We start from the raw sequence: 22,048 nt of genomic DNA, 5'->3' as shown, positions 1-22,048 counted from the left end.
AGCAGGACTTACTATATTTTTTTTAGAATGATGTTACTTTTCTGACTGGTGCCAGCTGTAGCAGTTTAGTGGGCTAGTTCTCAGAGTGGATGGTTAAAGCTCAATGAGGTAAAGCTGGGAATATAAGAATGGGATTGCTGACCAGTCTCAACATTTCAGTTTAGTAACTTATTGTGTAGTAAATGTCAAAAAGTACAATTTTCCAGTCAGCAGTTCAAAATGTTCCAGTGACAATGTGTTGTATTTATAATGCTTACAGAGATTTGGGCAAAACAAAACAAAAATTATTAATTTTTATGCTCATAGTTGTTTGATTGCATCTCTTATACAGGAGAGGAAATAATTCTTTGATCCCATGCTGAATTTTGAAGTTTGCTCACTTACAAAGAAGTCTTGAATTTCTTTTTAATTGAGATTAAAAAAAAAAAAAAAAAAAAAAAAAAAAAAAAATATATATATATATATATATATATATATATATATATATATATATATATATATATATATATATATATATATATATATATATATATATATATATATATATATATATATATATATATTAGGGGTGCAACGATACACAAAATTCACGGTTCGGTTCGATACTTTGGTGTCACGGTTCGATATTTTTTCGATACAAAAAAATGTTCATGCTTTTTTAATTTGTCATTTATTAAAATTATAAATATATATTTTAACTCAAAAGTACAGTTTTTAAATTTAATGTTGCTGAAACAACAAAGTAATAAATAAAATAAATCTCTCTGATCGAGAAATCACTCATCTTTGGAAAAGAGAGTTTATTACAGAGAAATGGCTCTTTCCAAAATAAAAGCTATACTATACGCTTCTTCTGGGCTATATTCTCAGCAGCATATTAAACATAGCAGGTCCCCATAAGGAGAATCATGTGCTAACCGCTGTCCAAATGACTCGGGTAAAGTTTGTAGCATGCGTGCTTGTTGTTTTTGTCTGCTTCCACTTGTCTTTGCACTAGGATGATGTCGGAGTAAATGTGCAGTCATATTCGTTGTGTTCCCACTAGTGCTGTCAGCGTTAATCTCGTTGAAATGACGTTAACGCCACAACACGGCAAATCTCCGTTGGGCTGGATGGCCAACACGTTAACGAGCTAACTGCGCTAACACACTAGTTCCCACCAATGTAATTGAGCATTGCGTGGCACATCCGACATACTGTTTTACTTTTGTCCATGACGCACTTACCTTCAGGGTCATACGTCACATGAAAACCAAAATAGTTCCAAACGCCACATCTGAATGAGGGTGGGGGAGGTTCAGTTTGCCATGTTGCAACAAGAGCTTAACTTCTGTCTCGCTAGCTTGCCCCTGCGCTCAGTGAATCTGCATTCGACTACTCCGTCTAGGCTGCACTCTCGAGCGCAGATCCACTGAGCGCTCAACACAGACAGCATCGTCAGAAGGAAAGTTGATAAAATAAATTAAAATTTTTGTATTGTTCGATACATATGCGTACCGAACACAGAGAGAGAGAGAGAGACATCAGCAGAAGTCCCCTTTACTTTTTATTTCAGCATGTGCAATTTCTGTCATTCTAATTGTGGCATTTGCCATCATTACTCCCTACCTGGCACTGCCCCCACCCCCACGCCCAATATGGCTACAAGATCAACAGCAAGAGGCTTTGTGAGAATGACCATTAATCACGCTTGATCATGCCTGGTGGGGTGAGAATGATTACAGGAAGGTGGCGGATCAGCTCAACACTGCACAGAAGGAATTATTAAATGAGCTGAAGGCAGTTGGGACCAGTCTCTAAGAACACCATTTCTTAGCACGCTATATCATAATGGTTTGAAGAATTGCATCACCCACAGTGTCCTCCTGCTCAAGAAGGCACATGTACAGGCCCATCTAAATTATTTACAGAAGGCTTAGGGGAAAGTAATGTGGTCAGATGTAACCAAAATCAAGCTCTCTGGCATCAACTTGACCTGCTGTGTTTGGAGAAAGAGAAATGCTGAGTATGACGCAAAGAAGACCATCCCTACAATCAAGCACGGACATGGAAACATTATGCTTTGGGTTGTTTTCCTGTTAAGTGTACACTGCACTGAGGGCTCAATGGAAGGGGCATGTACCATAAAATCGTGGAAGAGTACTTCCTCTCAGCCAGAACACGGAAGTGAGATTGCGGATGGGTCTTCCAGCATGACAATGACCCAAAGCAATATTGCTAAGAGAACAAAGGAGCGGCTAAAGAAAATGCACATTAAGGTCATGGAGTGGTCTAGCCAGTCTCTGCTGTTTGCCAGTCATTGTAACCTGATAGAATCAAAGATGGCATATCCATGTGCATTAACAGTCATCCAGACTCACTGGCAGGATCTAAGCGTTGATGTAAGTTCATGTTTTTGTTGGGTATGATTGTGCAAATCCCACTCAAGCTCCGAGTTTTATCTGTAGACAAAAGCTCACTTCATACAGTCAGAGATGGTCTGCATAAGGCTGAGAGTAGTGAAAGTAGGTGATGAGCAAAAACTTTGCAGCAGAAGGGAGAGCAGGAACACAGATGGTACAAGGTATTCTCACGATGCCGGCCTTTACTCGTCATGAAATGAGCAGCTTGTTTTGTTTACACATAAGCCAGTGATTTCACTGTTAGCATAGTAGTGTCAGTGTAATTTTCCATCTGAAAGATTCACTTACACATATGCACATTTTTGTACAAGTTAAAGGCAGATATCTTTAACCCATACAGTCATCTCATTTAACAGGTGAAAGGTCTCTACTATTGTTTATGTGGCTGCTGGCCAAGATCTCTTTAAAGTAGTAAATAAGCCGTCAAAGTTTCTCTCCTTGGCCCCAGTCGCTGACAGCATCGGAGCAAACCAAATGCCCCAGTCACATTCACTCTGTCCCCCAAAACACTGTCCTGACCCGACGACCACAGAACAAAACAAGATACGGGGTTGGACCAGCACTTGTAGAGTAAGTGGTAGCTTCCTTAAAATCGAAATTGCTCATTTCCCATGTTTCTTTCAGACGCTTTCTCCACCCCCGCTCAATCCACATGGAAGGCATCTCTCAAAGTGAAAAGGCGCAGGGAGAGACACAAACAAACGGAGTTAGACTGAGTAGCAACTATGGAGGAGTTCTGACACAGCTGGAAAAAAAAGGAACAAGAAGAGAAGAGGAAAAACAGCTGTATTCAGAGCGATTATGTGAAGGAAGCTATGGCCAAGTATGGCTCTCTTCTCTGTTTGACTGACACTAGATGGCAACGTTTTGCTGTATAGCTTCTCTTGCTAGTCTCCCTTTTTTCTTGTATCTGTTATTGACTCCTTGTTGCTTAATAATAGACACAGTATGGTTGTGCATATATGTGCAACTGTGTGTATCTGGCTAGGATAAAGGGTGGTGATGGAGGGGGGGGGGGGGGGGGGGTACAGGATGGGTTGCTGCAAACCCCTCTGACCCCCAGCCCCTCCCCTCCTGTTCTCCACTCTGAGCGAAGCCCTGTTCTATGGGACTGGAGGTGCTGAATCAGGCAGTGAAGCTGAGGGAAATCTTGCTTATCTGTGTGGAATTTTATTATTTTCAACTATTTGGATCATGATGGCTCCCATTCACCTTCCCTCCCTCTTCCTCCTTTTCACCTTGTCACGCAAACACAGGCTTTCCTCACACAGCCTTGCCCGTCTGCCGCTTTGCTTCCTTCCCTTCTCTGTACGGCCTCACCCTTGCTTATCACGCCAATTAACATTTTTAACTTCTGCACTTTTCCCTCCCGAGGCGGTCTCATCTTCCCGTTTGGGTGGGATGATTTATCGAAAATGCAATTTCAATTCAGTTTGTACCTCTAGTAAGTCTTGTGAGAATTTTCTCCTATATGATAGGCCATGGAGCACAGAACTTAACTTTAAACGCATACCGAGGCCGTAGGTGCTGTACTGAATCATGGTTTCTTACCAAATATTCAATTTAAAGAATTGTATTTTATTTATTTTTTTAATGGGCTATTCATTTTTTCACCTTTCTGAGGAGAGTTGACCATTAATTCTCCGATTGACAGCTGAAATAAGAAACCGGATTTGTCCACATTTATTTAGAATGGCATTGAGGGTTTAAATTAAAAGCTCACAGTGAGTCACATACAGTGCCACTATGACTTAAATCATATTCCTACATATGAAGCACTAGGGCTGGGTATCGTCACTGATTTTTAGAATCGATTCAATTCCGATTCACAAGGTCCAGAATCAATTCGATCCACGATTCGATTTAATTCGATTCGATTCGATTCACTTCGATTTGAATATGGGAAATTGTGACAGTCAGAAATATTATAATTCTGATTAGTACGTTTACATATTTTTGTATCTATAAAAAGGAAGCTGACACACGCAAGACTTTATCAAAGGTGTGAGCGTCACAGCAGATGCCTTTGTGTCAAAGTAGCTGAAGATAAAACACAGAAACACATGAAGGTGATTTTTCCTGGCCTGGGATTTTATAAAAATATTCTGCAGTACATCAAAAACGAAAGAAAACCATTAATCAACATATGAACATTACCTCTGAAGTTACAGCGGTTTTATTAGAGACAGGGCTAAGCATTTTGCATTTTGCATAATTTTAAAAAGTTTAAATTTGTTCAGCATTGAACGGCAGAAATTAGGTTTTCTTTTCGGAAGTATATAAAACAGAAAAAAAAAAAAAAAAGTCGGCCGATAGCGCTGTAAACAACGGTAGACTTGTGCGTAACAAGCAAGCGAATAATGCAGAAAACCGTACAGAGAGAGAGAGGGGGAGAGAGAGAGAGAGAGAGAGAGCTGTGCATCGTGGTCGAAGCAAAACAGTAAAAGTCAGAGTGAATACATGACGATGTTTTTGTGAAGCGTAGTTTGGATCCTCTTTTGCTGCTGGTTCGGTCAATATTGTTTGGAGAGACATCAAACTAACAGCTTTAGAATCAGCGCATAAAGGGCGTGAACACAAAGCGCGGACCCGCCTACAGATCAGAATCAGCGAGCTGTCGGCTTTCAGCCCCGACTGTGAGAAATTCGACATCTAACTGATTCTGATCCGCGGGTTGCGCTGTGTGTTTAAGTCTTTGTGCAGAATCCGTGTTCCTGCTCTCATTTACTGTTTTAGCTGTTTGGTGGTTGTTGAAATTTTGTGAGATTTCACCTGAGATTCTGGCATTTCGGGCAAAATAAATTTATATTAAAAAAATCGATTCAGGATTTTAATGAATCGATTTTACGTAATCCAAGCCAGAATCGATTTTAATCGATAAATCGATTATAAAAACCCACCCCTATGAAGCACAGATCTGCGCAATTATTCAAAACATAAAGGAATCGACCGCCTGAAAGATTGAATCGAGAATTTCAGATATATCTAATATTTTTAGCGTATCACAAGAGTGCACTGAGCTATAACACACAGTTGACGTAACAAAGGCTTTTTTAAAGTCTTTATAATAATTAAAAACAAACGCGATAAATTAATTTTCAATTTATCTACAGTCTTGCATCCTTGCGTGTGCATAGCTGTATCTGTCAGCATTGCAGGCACATAAATCATCTAAAGGAAGGCATAAGCTTATCCACTAATTAGTGTGTTTACATATATATGTGTGCACAGACATGTGTGTATGCTGGTGGTGAGCATTATGAAAGCAGAAGCTTTGCTTGGCAATCAGGCTTCTCTTTAAGGCCCCCCCCATCTCCCTGTATGTCTTGATTTGGAAAAATTCTACCCCTAAGCAAAATCTTGAGCGAGTGTGTGGCTGTGTGTGTGTGTGTGTGTGTGTGCAGGTTTCATAAGAGCTCAGTAGAGAGAGAACATGAATTATAGAGAGCAGAGCAGGGTCTAGGAATCTCACACGCAAACCTTTTTCTTTTTTACTTTTTTTTATTTTAATGACCGTAGTGGAGGCTCTCAGTTGTGTTTCACTCTTATGTCCAATTCATTTTAGATGCAGTGTCTGTGCTGTAGATGCATTTGCATAGGGCAGGTTTAATTATTATCACGAAAACACAATGCTATAGTAATTTGGTGTGACAAACAAATCTCACAACAAATCAACGGCTCACTTGAACTATGTGAATAGTCTTCAGGGCTCTTACAGCCTCTCTGTCTCCTGTCTTTTCTTTTGTTGTTTTCTATTTACTTTTGCTTTATCTCTCTCTGCAGCATCTTCTCTCCTCACCCTCATTTCCTTCCACATTCTCTCCAGTTTCCCCTTATTTAGATAGCCACGGCAACACAGACATACACACCGACCCACACACAAGCGCGCATGCTCGTAACCTTTTCTTGATTACCCCTGACCTCTAGACCCGTAATGACACAGCTGCCACTTTGATCAGCCAATCAGCACGCGGCGCCACCCGTGTTCTCAGCGGCACTGCCACCGGCTTGATAACATGTTCTGATAGGCCTGTGCTGATGTATTTCCTGTTTTGGTATGCTTCTTCATTTTTTTTTTTTTTTTTTTTTTTTTAATTTTCTCCACCAGCTGGTCCCCACATTCCTCAGAGTGAGGGAGGGGGGCAGGGGCAACGCCGGGATGTTTATGTTCGTGTGCATGTAGGGGTGAGTGTGTTGGTTTTTGTGCAAGGGTCTAGCTGTGTTTGTGTTTGGTAGCCTAGATAGTTTGGTCTGGGGCTGGGAGGGTGTGGGGTAGGTGGAAGGGATGCTTGAGAAGGGGTGTGTGTGTGTGGTGGGGTTGTTTACAAGTATTGGCAATCGAAATGGGGTACATTGTTGGGGGTTGTGGGGGTGACTGACATACATGCAGGGGATAATGATGGTGAACAGCTGTTTATGTATATGCTTCTGCGTGTCTGTAATGGGGAACAGTAGAGATAGGCAAGGTTTAGGGGTAATATGGCTTTAAGGTATGATGGAGGATGGTGGAGAAACTGAAGAAATCGAACTCAGTTAGTTGTTGGTCATTATTGTTAATATGGGCAGATGTGTGTGTGTGTGTGAGTGCACGGTTGTTGCTGCTACTTCTGCTATTATCATCTGAGTGTCCAGTTTGAGATCAGATTGATGTGATGTCTTTGTGGGTGGCTGGATGTGTATTTAGGTAGTGATGATATTTTCCTGAGAGCTCTGTTACCAGGCTCCAATGTCTCCAGCAGCAGGCTGGGAGCAGACATGCCCAGGCATGAAACCTATCATGCATGCGCACGTGCACACATGCACTTTCTCACTCACGCCCTCCATTTGTCTCTGGGCAGAAGTATGTGCTTATGTATTACTGGATGTCCTACATTAGTATGTCAGAGGGTTTCAGCGATAAATCGTAAAGTATTTTCAGTTGGACACTAGAGGCGATGTTCACCAACGTTCTTTACTCCTGGTCCACAAAGTCAAGTATACACAAGGGTTTTTAGATCTCTTCTTATCCAACAAATGGATTTGACATTTTCTGTATGGTTGAATTAACAGTAGAGGTAGGACATAATATTAGTAGGAATGACAGTGAGGCACGCAAGGACATATACTACTGCTTGCCAAAGCTGACCAAGTTATTTGGCCATTACAGGGCTGTGGAGGAGATGTTATTGTAATTGGAGGGAGGCTGAGGGTCATAACCCTAAATTAAGCCGTAGAAAAGTACTCTTGGTTTCTAAACTTCATCTGTTTTTCATTGAAAGTGATTATTTGTTTTAGACTTTTAACTGACTAAAGTAATATATTAATTTTGTTTGTATGTTTTCACACAAAATCATTTTAATTTCGCTGTCTTTCCTGGGTGCTATTTAATTTGTCTTTTAATAACTACTTCTTTTACATCCCCACTCTCTTTACTTAATATTATTGTTCCTGGAACTGTTTATTGCCAAGACATTTGGACAGAAGTGTGTGTGTGTGTCTGTCTGTGTGTGTGTCTGTCTGTGTGTGTGTCTGTCTGTGTGTGTGTCAATGAGATAAAGTGAGAGTGAATGTGTGGCACACCCAGGAGCCAGGCAGCAGGAGCCATTTACAATCATCTGGCTACATCTCTTCTCCTGCCCTGTTCCATTGCCTTTCCTGCCTCGCCTAGTTTGCTTTGACCATTTAGTCTCTGTAATTGCAGATGAAAATGCACTGTTCATCTTGTGTTTTATACACTAACTGTGGAATTATGTCCGAAATGTTTGAAGTTGCCATTTCTTACATGTAGAAGAAATATACCAGTAGAACTGTGATATTCTTGATACCCAAATTGATACCATGATGGTGGCAGACTGTTTATTTGGCATGATAACATTATATTTTCACAAGTTAAAGACACAGAAAATGTTAGGGTGGTTGCAGAATATCTCATTAACCATTACCACAATGTCTAAAGTATCTATTTTTACATTAGCTGTTGCAAACATTTGATCTCTTAGAGAATAGCTGATTTCACAATGACTGTGCCAATTGTCTAAAAAAAAAAGTCATGTCACCATAACCCAAAATATGCCTTTATTGCACTAGTCATATTTACCATGTTTAGTTTTTCACCTGTGGTATTAAAGAAAACAACAACAAGAGAGAAACAACATTTTTTGGCGATTTTGGTATTGAAAGGTTTTGTAATTAGTACTTCAGGTGATTTCCCCTGTTCATCTCAGTAGAAATGCTTTTTATGCTAATGACGCTACCTTGGACGTTGCACTAAAACACTAACAGTTGAACCATTTAAACCATACTGTGCACGTGGGAAAACATCCTTAGATAACACACTGACCTACTATAGACCGACCTACTGTATTTAGGCACAGCGAAACACAAAGAAAATATTTGCAACACTATAGATGTGTTGAAGGGTTTCCAAGTTGGTGTCATTACTGTTGGTCTATTACAAATGAGTTTTGTTTTAAGTGTGTGGATTTTTTTTATTTTGTTTGTTTGTTTTTTACAACCTGACAGTGTTGTTCTTTTATATAAAACAATAGGAAAAGTAGGAAGTGTTATTTCACATAAAAATAGATCAAAGGGTCTATTATGATGTCAAATCATATCATCTGCGATCATCCATCCATCGTCTTCCGCTTATCAAGTTCAGGGTCGCAGGGCAGCTAGAACCCATACCAGCTACCACAGGGCGAAAATTGGTACACCCAGGACAAGTCGCCAGTCTTTCACAGAGCTAATGCATAGACAGACACGGGCAATCTAGAATCCAATTAACCTAAGCTGAGAGTACCTGGAAAGAGCCCATACATGCACGAAGAGGCCCCGGACACACAGTGAATTCAAACCCTGGACCTTCTTAATGTGAGGCAACAGTGATAACCACCATGCTACCATATCTATGATAGCACAGAATGTAAATTCCAGGTATTTACATTCCCAAGCAGACATGTCCAGGCATGTCTAAAAGCAAGAGCCACGTGATGGCCTCAAATGACCATTTGGCAAAAATGGACCTATTTCAACTCCCTCTAACAAAGCAGAGTGCTTTTCAAAAAGCTGGAAACAACAAAGCACATGAGGTAAAAAAAATAAAAAATAAAAACCCCACCAATGACTACAACCAGGCTTCAAAGGAGGAGATAACAGCTGGTGATCTGCAACCCAGATGTAAACAGATGACTCCACCGAGCATTGCTAGCTGCACTCCATATGACAGGAAGAGCAAATGGTGCATGTTATTCATTACTGATGCAATGACTTCAAGCAGCTGGTTGAAAAGTCTTACCGAAGATACAACTTCACAAGTAGAAAATATTTTTTGATGATATCAAGAAATCATTAAACAGCAGTCATGGTATACCTTTACTTTTAGGTGGTTAACACTGTGGCAGTGGATATGTCACTAATACTGCAGTATAATGCTTCCTCATTTCAGTAGTGACAGTACTGTTTGTTTGTTTTTTCCATAGTCAGAAATTAAACTATAATTATTATCAATTATAAGTAAATTTTCCTCATTGTGATATGATTTTTACTTAGTCTAAATTTTGTTTAAAAGCCCCTTTTCACTTGTATTTATGAAGTGGGAATTATATGGGCTGTATTTAAGAGGAAAGAAAACAGGCTCACAACTCTTAAATTCCACCTTAAAAATCACTGTCAGCCTGTTTGGATAGTGTCTCTTAAACACCTTCTGCGCACATGTACACACACAACTATTCAAGATGTGTCTGTCCTTTGCTACAGTTTACCTCATCATGGTATGTGGTTTACCTCACATCACCACATTGTTTTCTAGCCACATAAGCCACTGCCTCTCACCGTGTTGTCAGCATCTCTCCAGATTTCTCTCTCGCTTTATTAGCATCTGTCTACACGTGTTTGATTTTCGATTAGCTCAATATCAACAAGCTGCGACATTAAATTGCATCTGTGGTACATGGCAACATAAAAGCTACATGCCCTGGTCTAGGGTATATTCAGCATTGTAATTAGATGATCCGTGTTATTCTTTTCACTTGTAAGTGATTTTGTAGCTTATCGGTTTATCTTTGTGTCCCCTATCAAATGAGGGGATTGTTTTTCTGGCAGTGTATAAGAGCTGGCATTAATGGCTCAGTTTCGATTTTCAGACCATTTAAAGCCCTCTGAGGCTGTATAACCACCTGAAGAACTCCTTTTTCTTTAACTCGGTCAAGTGTGGTCATCCAAGAAGTTGGTGTACTTGACCCCCACCTCGCAGTCACAACTTATTTAGCTCCATAATAACTCTTGGTGCTTGATGTTTTGAGAGAGCACAAAAGAAATGCTGATCTCAGGCTGTAAAAGAGTGGTTAGAAGGTCTTTTCACATGGATTTTATTGAGATTATCTGAATGGAAGTCCTTATTTGACCTGGAGAGTAGTTTTACAGCTGTTAAACAGTCTTTAAAGTAATAAAATGTTGCTCCATGCTTCTTTCATTTCAGAGGACATAAAATGTGATATGAAAAAGGCTATTTTGTGGATTTATGATATTGGAAAATGAAATCAAACTTACCTCAATGGAGTTTAGTAATCAAACCTCTTTATTATTATTATTATTATTATTATTATTATTAGTTGTGGCATAGTTCTTTTTCTATCCTTAGCAGTCAGCGGGATCTAGATCTTAATATATAATCTTTCACATCATGAAGTCTGGTCACAGCCCAGAGAAGCAGGTTGAATTAGCCTTCGCTGCCTTCAGTGTGCGACTGTGCCATAATGTTCTATTCAGCTCCAGGCTGGTAAAGTGTCACTTTACTGACCCGGCACTTTCCTGTTTTCATCAGACACTTGAACTTATCCACCCAGAGCAACTGTGACTTTCATATTTTATAGTTAAATATAACAGCCATCGTTTTTTCTTGAATTCATTTTAGTTTTTTTCTCCCCCTCTTCTTAACCCTTTAAGACCTACCATAGAACCAAGTCCACCAGAGCTTATATTATATTTTTACATGCTGTAGTGCTATTTTAGGGAGCATTTCAAGTTTCTATACATCAATACAACCATTATAGCCCAGATTTTAATAATATGTCTGCATTAAGTGCATAGTAATTACATACATTGCAAAAAAGTGCAATAAACTACAAAAAAATTGAAAATCGTTTTTGCTTTTTTAACATAAATTTCTCTAACTAGAAATATAAGAGGCTTATCCCTCAAAACTGTGAATACAAAAAAGTTGCACAAAATAGTTTCCCACCACAGGAAATTTATTTTGAGTGTCTTCATAGTTTTAATTTTGAAATACACCAATTTTTATATACTGCAGGAAAAACGAAAATAAATATTATTGTACAAATTTGCCAAAAAGCAGCATATGCATCAAAATAAACTATTTCCAGCAGTGCAATATGAGTCCAAAGCATCCCAGAAACGACACAGAAAGTCATAAAGTCAAACATAACTTTTAAAAACACCAGTATAGGCTCATGAGGCCCCGATGGTAAAAAAAAAACCCTACATTTCCGCGAAAATGACGTCACTTCCGGTTTCGGGCAGGTAATGGCGGACATGCAAAAGTTCGCGCTGACGTCTATTCCAACGTAGGAAGTGTTACAAACAGCTGATCGGATCGGCAAAGCGTGTTTCTGGAATATTATGTTTTTGTTGCTGCAAGTGCTTTTTATTTAGTTTTTGCAAAGCTATATGTGGAAGAAAACTGTGACCTAGGACAAGCTGATGGCATAAGATGTAAGTACAACTCCTCCGGTTTCATATGCAAAAAAATTATTGCGCTAGCTTATGTGGTTGCAGAGCTACCGGGATTTAAAAATAGTTACGCTAAACAGAGCGTGCCTGCTCCGACCAGCTTTAAAGGGTTAAAGGACACTTACTCCAACTGTTTAAATAATGCACCCATAAGGAGTCAATTTTAAAACCAAAAAAAAATCTTAGAGCTGTTTTTAAGCTATGACTGCATGCTCAGTTTGTCACAGATCAGTGGGAAAGGTCGATCGAACTGAATAATTGTCCTTTATGAGTTTCTTTTTATCTCTCGCCTAGTCTTCTGTTTTCCCATCTCTGGGGTCAGCAAAGAGGGTTACTCAGGTCGTGTGCATGACTTTGTGTATGTGTACGAGCACACATATGGATTCAACAAACTCCGGTTTCAGATGGGGTCATTTCACTCAAGTACAGTGTTGCCTGGGAGGTTTACACGAACTACATGCAAGCAGTTCAGTTCCTCCTCAATGTAGCGGTTAAGAAAACATGTTCACACCAGTTGTTTTTCCTAATTTGACAGCTGCCTCCACCAACTGGTTAAATCTCTGACAGTGGTCCCAAAATGTGACACTGGCCAGTTCCTGTGGCAAAACAAGGCACTGAATTAGAGCTTAATAGAGAAGTATACATGTGCCTACAGATGGGAAAAGTGAAACGGCGTGGTAATGAGTTAATGACAACACTTACCCCCCCACCACCCATTTCTTTCTTTTCCCCATTGAGAGGAAAACTGTGTTGTAATGGATTGTTCATGTGCGTAAGAGGAGTATGTTTACATTGCATGGCAGTACGGGATCGCTTCCCAATATTCCTGGATGGCAGCTTGAGTGGGAGCACGTTGAAGATGGCAAAGATGTAGGGAGAGGGAAAATACGCCTCCTTCAGTTTGTCATCTAGGAACTAAACAAGTACCAGAAATAAAACCCTTAGAGGAACAAACGTGGAAGAGAAATACACATAATAACATTGCCTCTTTCTCCACTTTTGTCTTTTTTGGCCAGGACTGGGTCATCACCATAAATCACTCAATATGCAGTCATACACACACTCCCTCTCTCACTCGGATACACAGCAAGTCAGACAGACACACAGGAAAGATCGTTTTAGCTCAGCGCCAGGAGATGGATGAGACTGGGGTTTGCCTCTGCTGTGGTGCGATGTATACATTTCAAACAAAAGTATGTATCCTCTCTGCCAACACTTTCTCTCGCTGCGAAAATGTGTCGAGCAGACGGTTGACATACATGCACGCACACACAGGGCGCGGCCCGCTGCCAACAATAAGACTTGTTTAACGAGTCTCAGCTCTTTGTTGATTTCAGTCTTGCTGCTTTGTTGTTTTTGTGAATCGCGCTCTCCGAGGCTGGTATTAATCTTCACTGTCTGTATACATAAGGTACTCAGAACTGCTCTGTATAACTGGGAATTGTCATGCGACAATGTTTGGTTCAGGTCGGGTGAAGTCTTGTTTCATTCACTGCTTCATTGTTCATGTTGTTGTGAGCTCTTGTGTTTATAGGACTGGGGTAGACCCCTTCCTTCGTCACCTCCTACTTTCATCTTTTTCCTGTCACGTTTACTTCCTCGCATACTCTAGCCCCATTTTTCTCCCTTTGACCTCCTTCTCCTTTCTCCTTCTCTTACTCCTGCAAGAAAACTTCCTTTGGCCTCATCCAGTGTTTGCGTTCTGGATTCTGGATTCCTCGATGGCAGTGTGCGAGAGTGCAGCGAGACACTGAAGACCTTGGCGTTTTCCAGGTGTTTCTCTGGTGTTTGGCAGTTCTCTGCCTGTGCCTGACTTATTTTGCACAGTCATCTCTTACTGTTATACTGCACTCACTAGAAAACCTCCTGTAGTTTGAAATGTAATTGTTGCCGCAAGATTGAAACAGAAGAACAGGGTAGCTTTTGACTGAAGGTTGTGCATGGTTTTCTCCAGGCACTCCTCAAATCTGGTATCAGAATTTAGACCCAAATGGCCACATGTTGAGAGTAACATGAATTCAGGCCTGTGTGAAGTATCCTACCAAAATAGCAGTTTCCATAATGGGTTTTGGATAGTTGGATGGAGTTACTCAGGCTTTTCCAAATACCATTTTCTGGGGTTTGGTGCCTGAGTGCTAATCAAAAACAGGGCTAATGACTTGGGCAGGACACGCCAGAATTTAATCTTGTGACACTGACACAATTACCATATATGCAAAGAAAGACCACAGCTGTGCTTTTGCTGTTTCAGCTGTAACTCTACACACAACACAATCACTGCAAACTTAAGATGCAGGAATTTGAACAAATTTGGTCATTTTTAATGTCCAGTGTTCGGCAGTTGAAATCGTTTTTGGTTTACTAGTCTGACTCATTAAAACAATTCATTTAATACAGAATTGTTGGTACCGCTTTACTTTTTGTTGCGTTAAGCATCATAAGTTTGTATCTATTATTGTACGATCTACTGTACAATATAAAGCACCTTGAGGCGACTGTTATTGTGATTTGGCGCTAAATAAATAAAATTGAATTGAATTGAATTAAGCAGTGTAAGGAGTTGTACACGGACACTTGGAAATCCAGGGTTTTGTCAGGTAATGCCACGGAGAACTGTGATCGTATAGTCCAGAGGTTCCCAAAGTGTGGGGCCCGCCCCCTAGGGGGGAGGGGGGGGGGCGCAGAACCATTGCAGGGGGGGCGCGTATGAAAAGAAAAAAAAAAAAAGAATGCTTGGACACTGCTAGCATAATTGACAGGTTTTTGGCGGAGTTCCCACACAAACGCAAAGCAGGAGATGAAGCATCGCCAAATATGTTTCCAAACCAACTTCCTTCCAAGCCAAAGACTATAAAATATGGTGAAGCATATCTTCCCTTTGGCTTCACCTGCACAAGTGCCGAGGTAGGTCTCTGCGACAGAATTACTTTCCCCTGCGTCGGGAGCACGTGCTGGGCTGTCCAAATCACAGACAAACAGGATCCCACATTCTTGATTTTTAGTTCACAAACACTTCTTGTAATGACTAACTACTCCTGACATTTTGGAGATGTTAGCTCTTTATACAGTAAAGTTACAGCAGGATACAAATAACATCAGGCTGATCCTGCCACAATTTTTTCCCCCTGTCCAAACCAGGGACTAAGGCTACGTTCACACTGCAGGTCTTAATGCTCAATTCCAATTTTTTGATCGAATCCGATTTTTTTGTCTGCTCGTTCACACTACAACTAAAATGCGACAGCAAACGTGCTCCAGTGTGAACGCTCAAAGCGGCCCGCATGTGCAAAAGAAGACGTCACACACAACGCGCTCTGTTTAGACCCAGAGCAAACAATATTGTTTGACTGATGGCCCTCAATATAAAGACTTCGGACTTTACGTTTCCCAATTTTTGCTTTAAGTTATTTTGTTAGTTATTTTAATTAACCTAATTGCTGTTTTAGAGGAGCGGTGCTTCAAAGGATAGTTGCAGATTTCTGTCAGAATCTGCAGATTATACAGTACAAATAAAATGTTCACGTTGTCTTCCCAACAGTTTCACTGGATGGCCAGGAAGCGTTCGCAATGTCTTCTGCGGCGCTGATAATTAGCGTCTGTCTTGTGTTAGTGACGTAAAAGACGGATTTAATGCGACTTGACCGTTCAAACAGCAGTCGCTTTCTAAAACATCGGATATGTATCGGATTCAGTACCACATACGAAAGTGACCCAGATCGGATTTGAAAATATTGGATTTGTGCCGTTCTCACTGTCATACCATGATCGGATATGGGTCGCATAGGGTCAAAAAAATTGGATTTGATGTGCTTTCGCCTGCAGTGTGAACGTAGCCTAACAGTATCCTACAGTTGTTTATGTTTTTAAACCCATTTTGCACAGAAAGGCATTTTTTGAAAAATGTATTGATAGTAATGTTGAATATTATTACACAGGAAAAAAACAACTACACGTAAAATAATTACACCGTGACGCCTCTGCCTTTGTAAATGGAGGGACAGTAACTGCGTGTGTATGTAAGCGTGTAAAACCTGCAGATAGAGACAAAATACTGTTAATCTATCTGCCATTGTAGAAATTCATCTCATGTAAACAATAATGTGGCGCACAGCGTGACGTGAAAAAAGGCACATACCTTTGACGTTGCGTGACGAGCTCTGTATTCCTCGTCCACACGTAAACGCAAATACGGAGTTTTAAAAAAATCCTCAGTTTTCGGTGATTCGAAACGCCGTTTACGTGTGGACGAAAGGCCCAAACGCATAGAAGCAGCTGCGTTTTCAAAAATACGCGCGTAGGTGTGGACGTAGCGTAAAAGAGTTAGTAGTTTATTTCATTGCTACCTGTAATTTATTGCAGTTTACTTTTATTCATGTAGTTGTCTACTAAATGTTTGAGGTTTGAAATAAACCACAATGGAGTTTGAAAACAAAATATGGGTGTGTGTGGTTGGAGGATGTGTTTGGGGGCGGGGCGCGAAGATTTTTCTTGTAAAACACAGGGGGACCTAACGAAAAAAGTTTGGGATCCACTGATATAGTCCAAGTCGAGTGCTGCAGAACAAAGACCATTGTGGAGGGTCTATTCTCATGTCCAACAGTATTATGAACTAATAAGCTTACTGGAGCTTGTACTTGGTAAGCTTGTTGTTTGTTGCTAGTTTTTCACACCACTGTGCAGACTCTGAGATCTATCAGCACTTACCAGTTGCCGGACTATGTCAAATTTTAGCATATTGCCCAAAATGCTATAGGCTGTCCTTATTCGCACCTATTTTTACAGTAGACGCAGTCGGATTCATTCTGCATCTTCAGCTTCATGTTGCCTCTCCCTCTGGGAATTAAACTATGCTTTGCAGCAATTATATGCATGTTTCTCTTGGTATTTTGGGGGTTGGAGACAGACAAAGTAACATTCACATCAGAGCCAGACCATTCCTTAACGCCTACACACTGACCCCATACAGAATGTTTCACATATTTAGTTGATTGACAATTGTGTTCATTGAAACAATTTATTTTTTATTGTAGCAGGCCTCTACACATAATAATTGATCAATCTGAGTCATTTAAGTGGATTTTATTATGAAGTGGAAGCTGATAGTGTAAACTACAGTTTTAATGATCCTTATTTAAATTTTTTTGGAAACGCCAAACAGCACATCATAAAGATACATGAGACTTACAGAATAATCTATTAGTATAAATATTTACAAGTGTGCATAAACTCTGCCTGGGTTTGGTGTGCGTGCTCTGTGGTCATCTAGAAATAAGCACTTGTAAAGACGGGACAACAATGTTATCTGTATAATTACATGATGTTTGTCCTAATTTCATGGTCTTAAAAGAGCAAATATGGAAGAATAATATACATCGGGTGGGGAAAAAAGGTAGATGGTAAGTGGTAATGTAGATTTCTGCAAAAAAAATTTAACTGGATCCAATTAAACTGTTTGTTTTACTGTTTTACTTTCACTCTTGCTCAGCTTTTATGTGCAAGTAGATTTGGTTAATTTGATGACAACAACAGCTGCAGTTACAGTAGCAATAGTGATGGATAGTACCAGTAATTAAAGTAGTAAACACAGTAATAGCAGTGGTGGCAGCAGTAGTAGATTCTTGTACGGCTGAGATGTTTCTCCTGCTTTGGCGCTAATCCTGTCAAACCTCCGCCACTCCTAGAATGTCAGTTGCAGGGTCATCAGCTGGAGGCAGGAGGACATATAGGTGATGTTTCCTTGCCATCCCCTATAGCTGCCTTTTGGTTTTTACCCAAACTGCTATCCTTCCTCTGGAGCCACAACCAAAAACTTGATTTCCCAGCCGCCTCCTAGCTCCCTCAAATCTATCCACAGGTTTGGACTTCCACAGAGTAGTTGGATAACAAAGTACCTTTTATAGCAAAACACTTTAAGATCGTCTGTCTACAGCTTGTTGAAGCATTACATCAGGGGTCCCCAATCCCAGTCCGCAAGGGCCGGTGTCCCTGCAGGTTTTAGATCTCACCCTGGGTCAACACACCTGAATCACATGATTAGTTCCTTACCAGGCCTCTGGAGCACTTCAAGACATGTTGAGAAGGTCATTTATCCATTTAAATCAGCTGTGATAGATCAAGGACACATCTAAAACCTGCAGGGACACCGGCCCTCGTGGACTGGGATTGGGGACCCCTGCATTACATCATAACAGTATCTTTGAAAAGGTTAGGTTTTATGTAGCATCAAAGAAGTGATGCCGTGCTTATTAGGATTACAAATGATATCTTAACTGCTGATAGTAGTGAATATTCTGTTCTAGTACTACTCAGTGCAGCAGTTGATACAGTGTTTTGTTTTATCACTCCTCTGCAGCAGTTTTGGCAAGCAGAACCATTGTCTGAATGTATCGTTGTGCCAAACACATTTTTTGTTTTCATTCTCAATACTGTGCACTGGACTGTGGAATCCCCCAGGGGTCTATACTGGCACCTGTCTTTTTTTGTGTGGCCGCTGTGTCACATTAGACAGGGAGACAATATTACATTCCACTGCTATGCCGATGACGTGCTGCTCTAAGTTTTAAAACTTATATAATGTCGAACGGTTATTAAGAAATGGATGAGTGAGTTTCAGACAAAACAAGAATTTGAGTAATTGGCACAGACGAGCTGCATCCAGGTATCGTGTCTTCTTGCCCGGATGCAGGGGTAGGTATAGTGCTGGCTGTAGCTCAGGAGGTAGAGCAGGTCATTTACTAATCAGAAGGTTGCTGTTTCAATATTGCCGTATGAATGTCTGTGAATGTTAGATAGAAAGGCACTTGCTTAGAAAAAGCACAAACAAGCGCTTGTATGAATGGGTGAATGAGGTAAGTTGTTTAAAGCTCTTTGAGGACTCAGGTAGAGTAGAAATGCCTTTCCTGGGAAATTGTCTTTATGAAGAAATGCTCCTGTTTCACCCAGACGGCATCGTCTACCACCATGGTGTTCTGCTGTTTCTTGCTAGCTTTAAAACAGAACTGTCACAGTGCTCCCAGCATCCAGTACATTTAATTTGATCTGTATGTACTGTAGTCATGTTCTAACCTATAGTTTAGGTTTGCACTGTTTGAGCTTAGTGAAAAGCACCTTTTCGGTAGATTTTAATTATTTTTTTTATCAATTGTAGTTACAGTCAACCACCTGCCTATTCGCGGTTCAGTATTTGTGGATTCGCGGATTTCTGTAGCGCTAAAATATTTTTTATTTTCATTTTATTGTAGTGACTAAATACATTTCATATGAGTAAAAAAATATTTACAAATTTTCAAATATTAACATTAATGTAAAAACACCAAAATATCAGTAAATTGTTTTGTTTTGTTTTTTTCTTAAAAAAGATTTGCCAAACAATGCGCAAATTCCTAACACAAAGCTCCCGGGAAAATTAAAATAGGCAGTTGTAAGCATTTTTAGAGGTATTTGCGGATTTCAGCAATTCGTGGGCAGTTGTGGTCCCTACTGTAGAGGTGTGGCCTTAGCCCGAGGTGTCTGGGTTCAACTGAGAAGAGTTAAGAATGAGTTTCAGATGTAACTAAACACAGATGTACAACTCTTGTGGGTGAAGGTTATTTTCTCTGTGATTCACTGTAATTTGAGTCTATGAGAGAATTGATCATGTAGGTTCTTTTAGTGTTTTAGATGTATTGACAAATATATTGAGCATTGGGTTTTTATATTTCCTCTGGTAGATGTTCTACTGTTGTTGGGGAAACTACTAAGTTATAGCACTTTGCTTAACATGTAAATGCCCTGTGATAAAAATGACATGTTCTTGCATTTTCCCCTCATTTGATCCTTTGACTCTATTGTTATCAGTCTCAACTGAATTCTTGTTGCCAGGTGTCCACGAGGGACGCTCAGAGAGACAGGCTGTAGATATGTTTGCATGTCTGCATGCATGACCTGTCTCTGTGTGTGACCGCACTTGTGTGCAAGTGAGTGTGCATGCATGCATATGTGTGCTGTCTGTACTGTACTCTATGTCAACATGACACAGGCTACATTTTGCCAGAGATGCATTAGTTATGGCTAGAAATGGGTTAGTATGGAATAAATAATGGATACCATCTTTTCCCTCTGAATAAATCAAGACCAGAGAAATGGACAGGAGAGGAGAGCTAAAATGTGGTAGAAAGTTGGAGAAACTAAAGACAAGAGAGTGAGTGAGCATCTGTGTCATATGAAGAGTAACAGAGCGAGAATGGTGACACACTCGCCTTCATTTTTGCAAAGAACTGTGATTTATTTTAGGAAGGTGCAGTTTGACATATTTGTTACACAGAAAGTGATTTACATGATCGATGGTTTTTGAGTCTTAACAAACAACCGATTTATCTGATTAAGTAAGAACACAGTGTTTTTTAAGCTAATTTTTTTTCTCTGTGCTTTCTGTCTTTGCCTCCTCATCAGGCGCTGGGCCAGACATTTACTTTTCCCGACATCTTCCCAGAAAAAGAGCGGGCACCGGCTGAGGGCTCGATGGAGGAGATGCAGGAGAAGTTCATGGAGGACGAAAAGCAGAGGCAGAAACTCGACCCCAGGAGAGGAGGGGTCACCGAGTGGTTTGGACTCTGAGACAGACTGACAGACTATGCGTGTACGTGTGCGTTTCATAGGGATCAACATGCAGTGACTTACAATATTTTGATGACACTTCTGTTTCTGTAAGAAACACTTACAAGTGTGCATGAAAGAAGAACGAGCATGTGCGTGGGAGACTGCAGCCATGTGTTTCGTGTGTGTGTGTTTGTGTTTGCGAGGCGTCAGCTGAGTAACCCGAGCCAGAACAGAATCCGAGGAGGAGGAGGAGAGTGGCCAAGCTCCATCTTTGATGAACCCAACTCACCAAATTTCTATCGCCTCAGATGACCTCTTCTCTTTCTCTACTTTTCCCACCTCCTCTCCTTTTTCCCACCATCTCTTTGGCAACAGTGTAATTGCACCTCCTCGCTTTGTTTCTCTCTCTTTTTTCTCCCTGCGCCCCTACTGTGTTTTTCCTATTATGCTCATCCCTCCACTATGATCTTCTTCTTTCCCACCAATGACTGTGATGTCCCTAGTAGCCATTATTCTTAGGCTAGTTGGATCTGACTATCTGGGCAGCCCACAGCCTTCTCTCTTTTATGAGTTTGCCTTGGATTAATTGACCACTTAAGGTAAACAACAATTAAAATGTTTGAGCAAAGCGAGCACATGGAAATTACAGGAGGGTTATATTGCAGCATTTTGTGGTAGCCCATCTTGCCGTAACTCTGGAAAAAGATTGTACTCTGTGTGTGTATCGTTGCCTACCGTGCAAGACTCACCAGTGAATCTGTCCTATTGTACATGCTGTTGGAATAAGACCTAATAAACAGTCACTTGCTCTGCTTTGTCTTGTGTTGTCCTTTCTTCATCTCCCACGACTGCTGCGTTGAAAAACAGCCACCTTGAGATTCTGCACAGTCTGCTGCACAAGTTTGCCTGCGCAAGTGCCAATGTGGTCTGGTAGCTGTTTTGACAAAGTAATGATCTGTGTTTGAATCGGGCCAGTGGAGGATGGAGCTCTGTTACGGTAATAAAGCCCATAAAAGGGAGGGACTTCTCCTGGGCACCCTCAGACCCTCCATTATACTGAAAGGCCAAGGTTACTGTAAGTGTCCCCCAGCCGTGACCACTAATGCTCGCTGGCTAATACAAAGGTCCAGTCCCTGACCTCACCCAGCCAACTCATCTATCACTAAGGAGAATGTCAATATTGATCCTGTTGGCCCTTTGTCTGCTGCCTGGAACCACTCACCCCCTGTGTTACTATAAAGCAATCTGATTTGGAATGAAACAAGACTCCAGTTCCACAGCCCCTCCGTTTCTCACTCTTTCCCTTGTTCTCACTTTTTCACTTTTTTTATTTTCTTTTTTCT

At 40.6% G+C, this 22,048-nt stretch overlaps 1 protein-coding gene across 1 annotated transcript in view; it reads left to right on the top strand.

Annotated features, from left to right (window-relative positions):
* mrpl23 (mitochondrial ribosomal protein L23) overlaps window positions 1–21,512 on the top strand; it is a 46,538-nt gene extending 25,026 nt beyond the window's left edge. The window contains exon 5 of the mRNA XM_006789581.2: window positions 20,559–21,512. Coding sequence (XP_006789644.1) covers window positions 20,559–20,723 — 165 coding nt within the window. The 3' untranslated portion in view covers window positions 20,724–21,512. The remainder of the gene's footprint in view (window positions 1–20,558) is intronic.
* The last annotated feature ends 536 nt before the right edge of the window (window positions 21,513–22,048 follow it).

This window comes from Neolamprologus brichardi, chromosome 7 (assembly GCF_056152115.1).
Source record: "Neolamprologus brichardi isolate AB-2024 chromosome 7, ASM5615211v1, whole genome shotgun sequence".
NCBI classification, from domain to species: Eukaryota; Metazoa; Chordata; class Actinopteri; order Cichliformes; family Cichlidae; genus Neolamprologus; species Neolamprologus brichardi.
The sequence above is the reverse complement of the archived record's forward strand: the minus strand, read 5'-3'. Positions and strand labels throughout refer to the sequence as shown.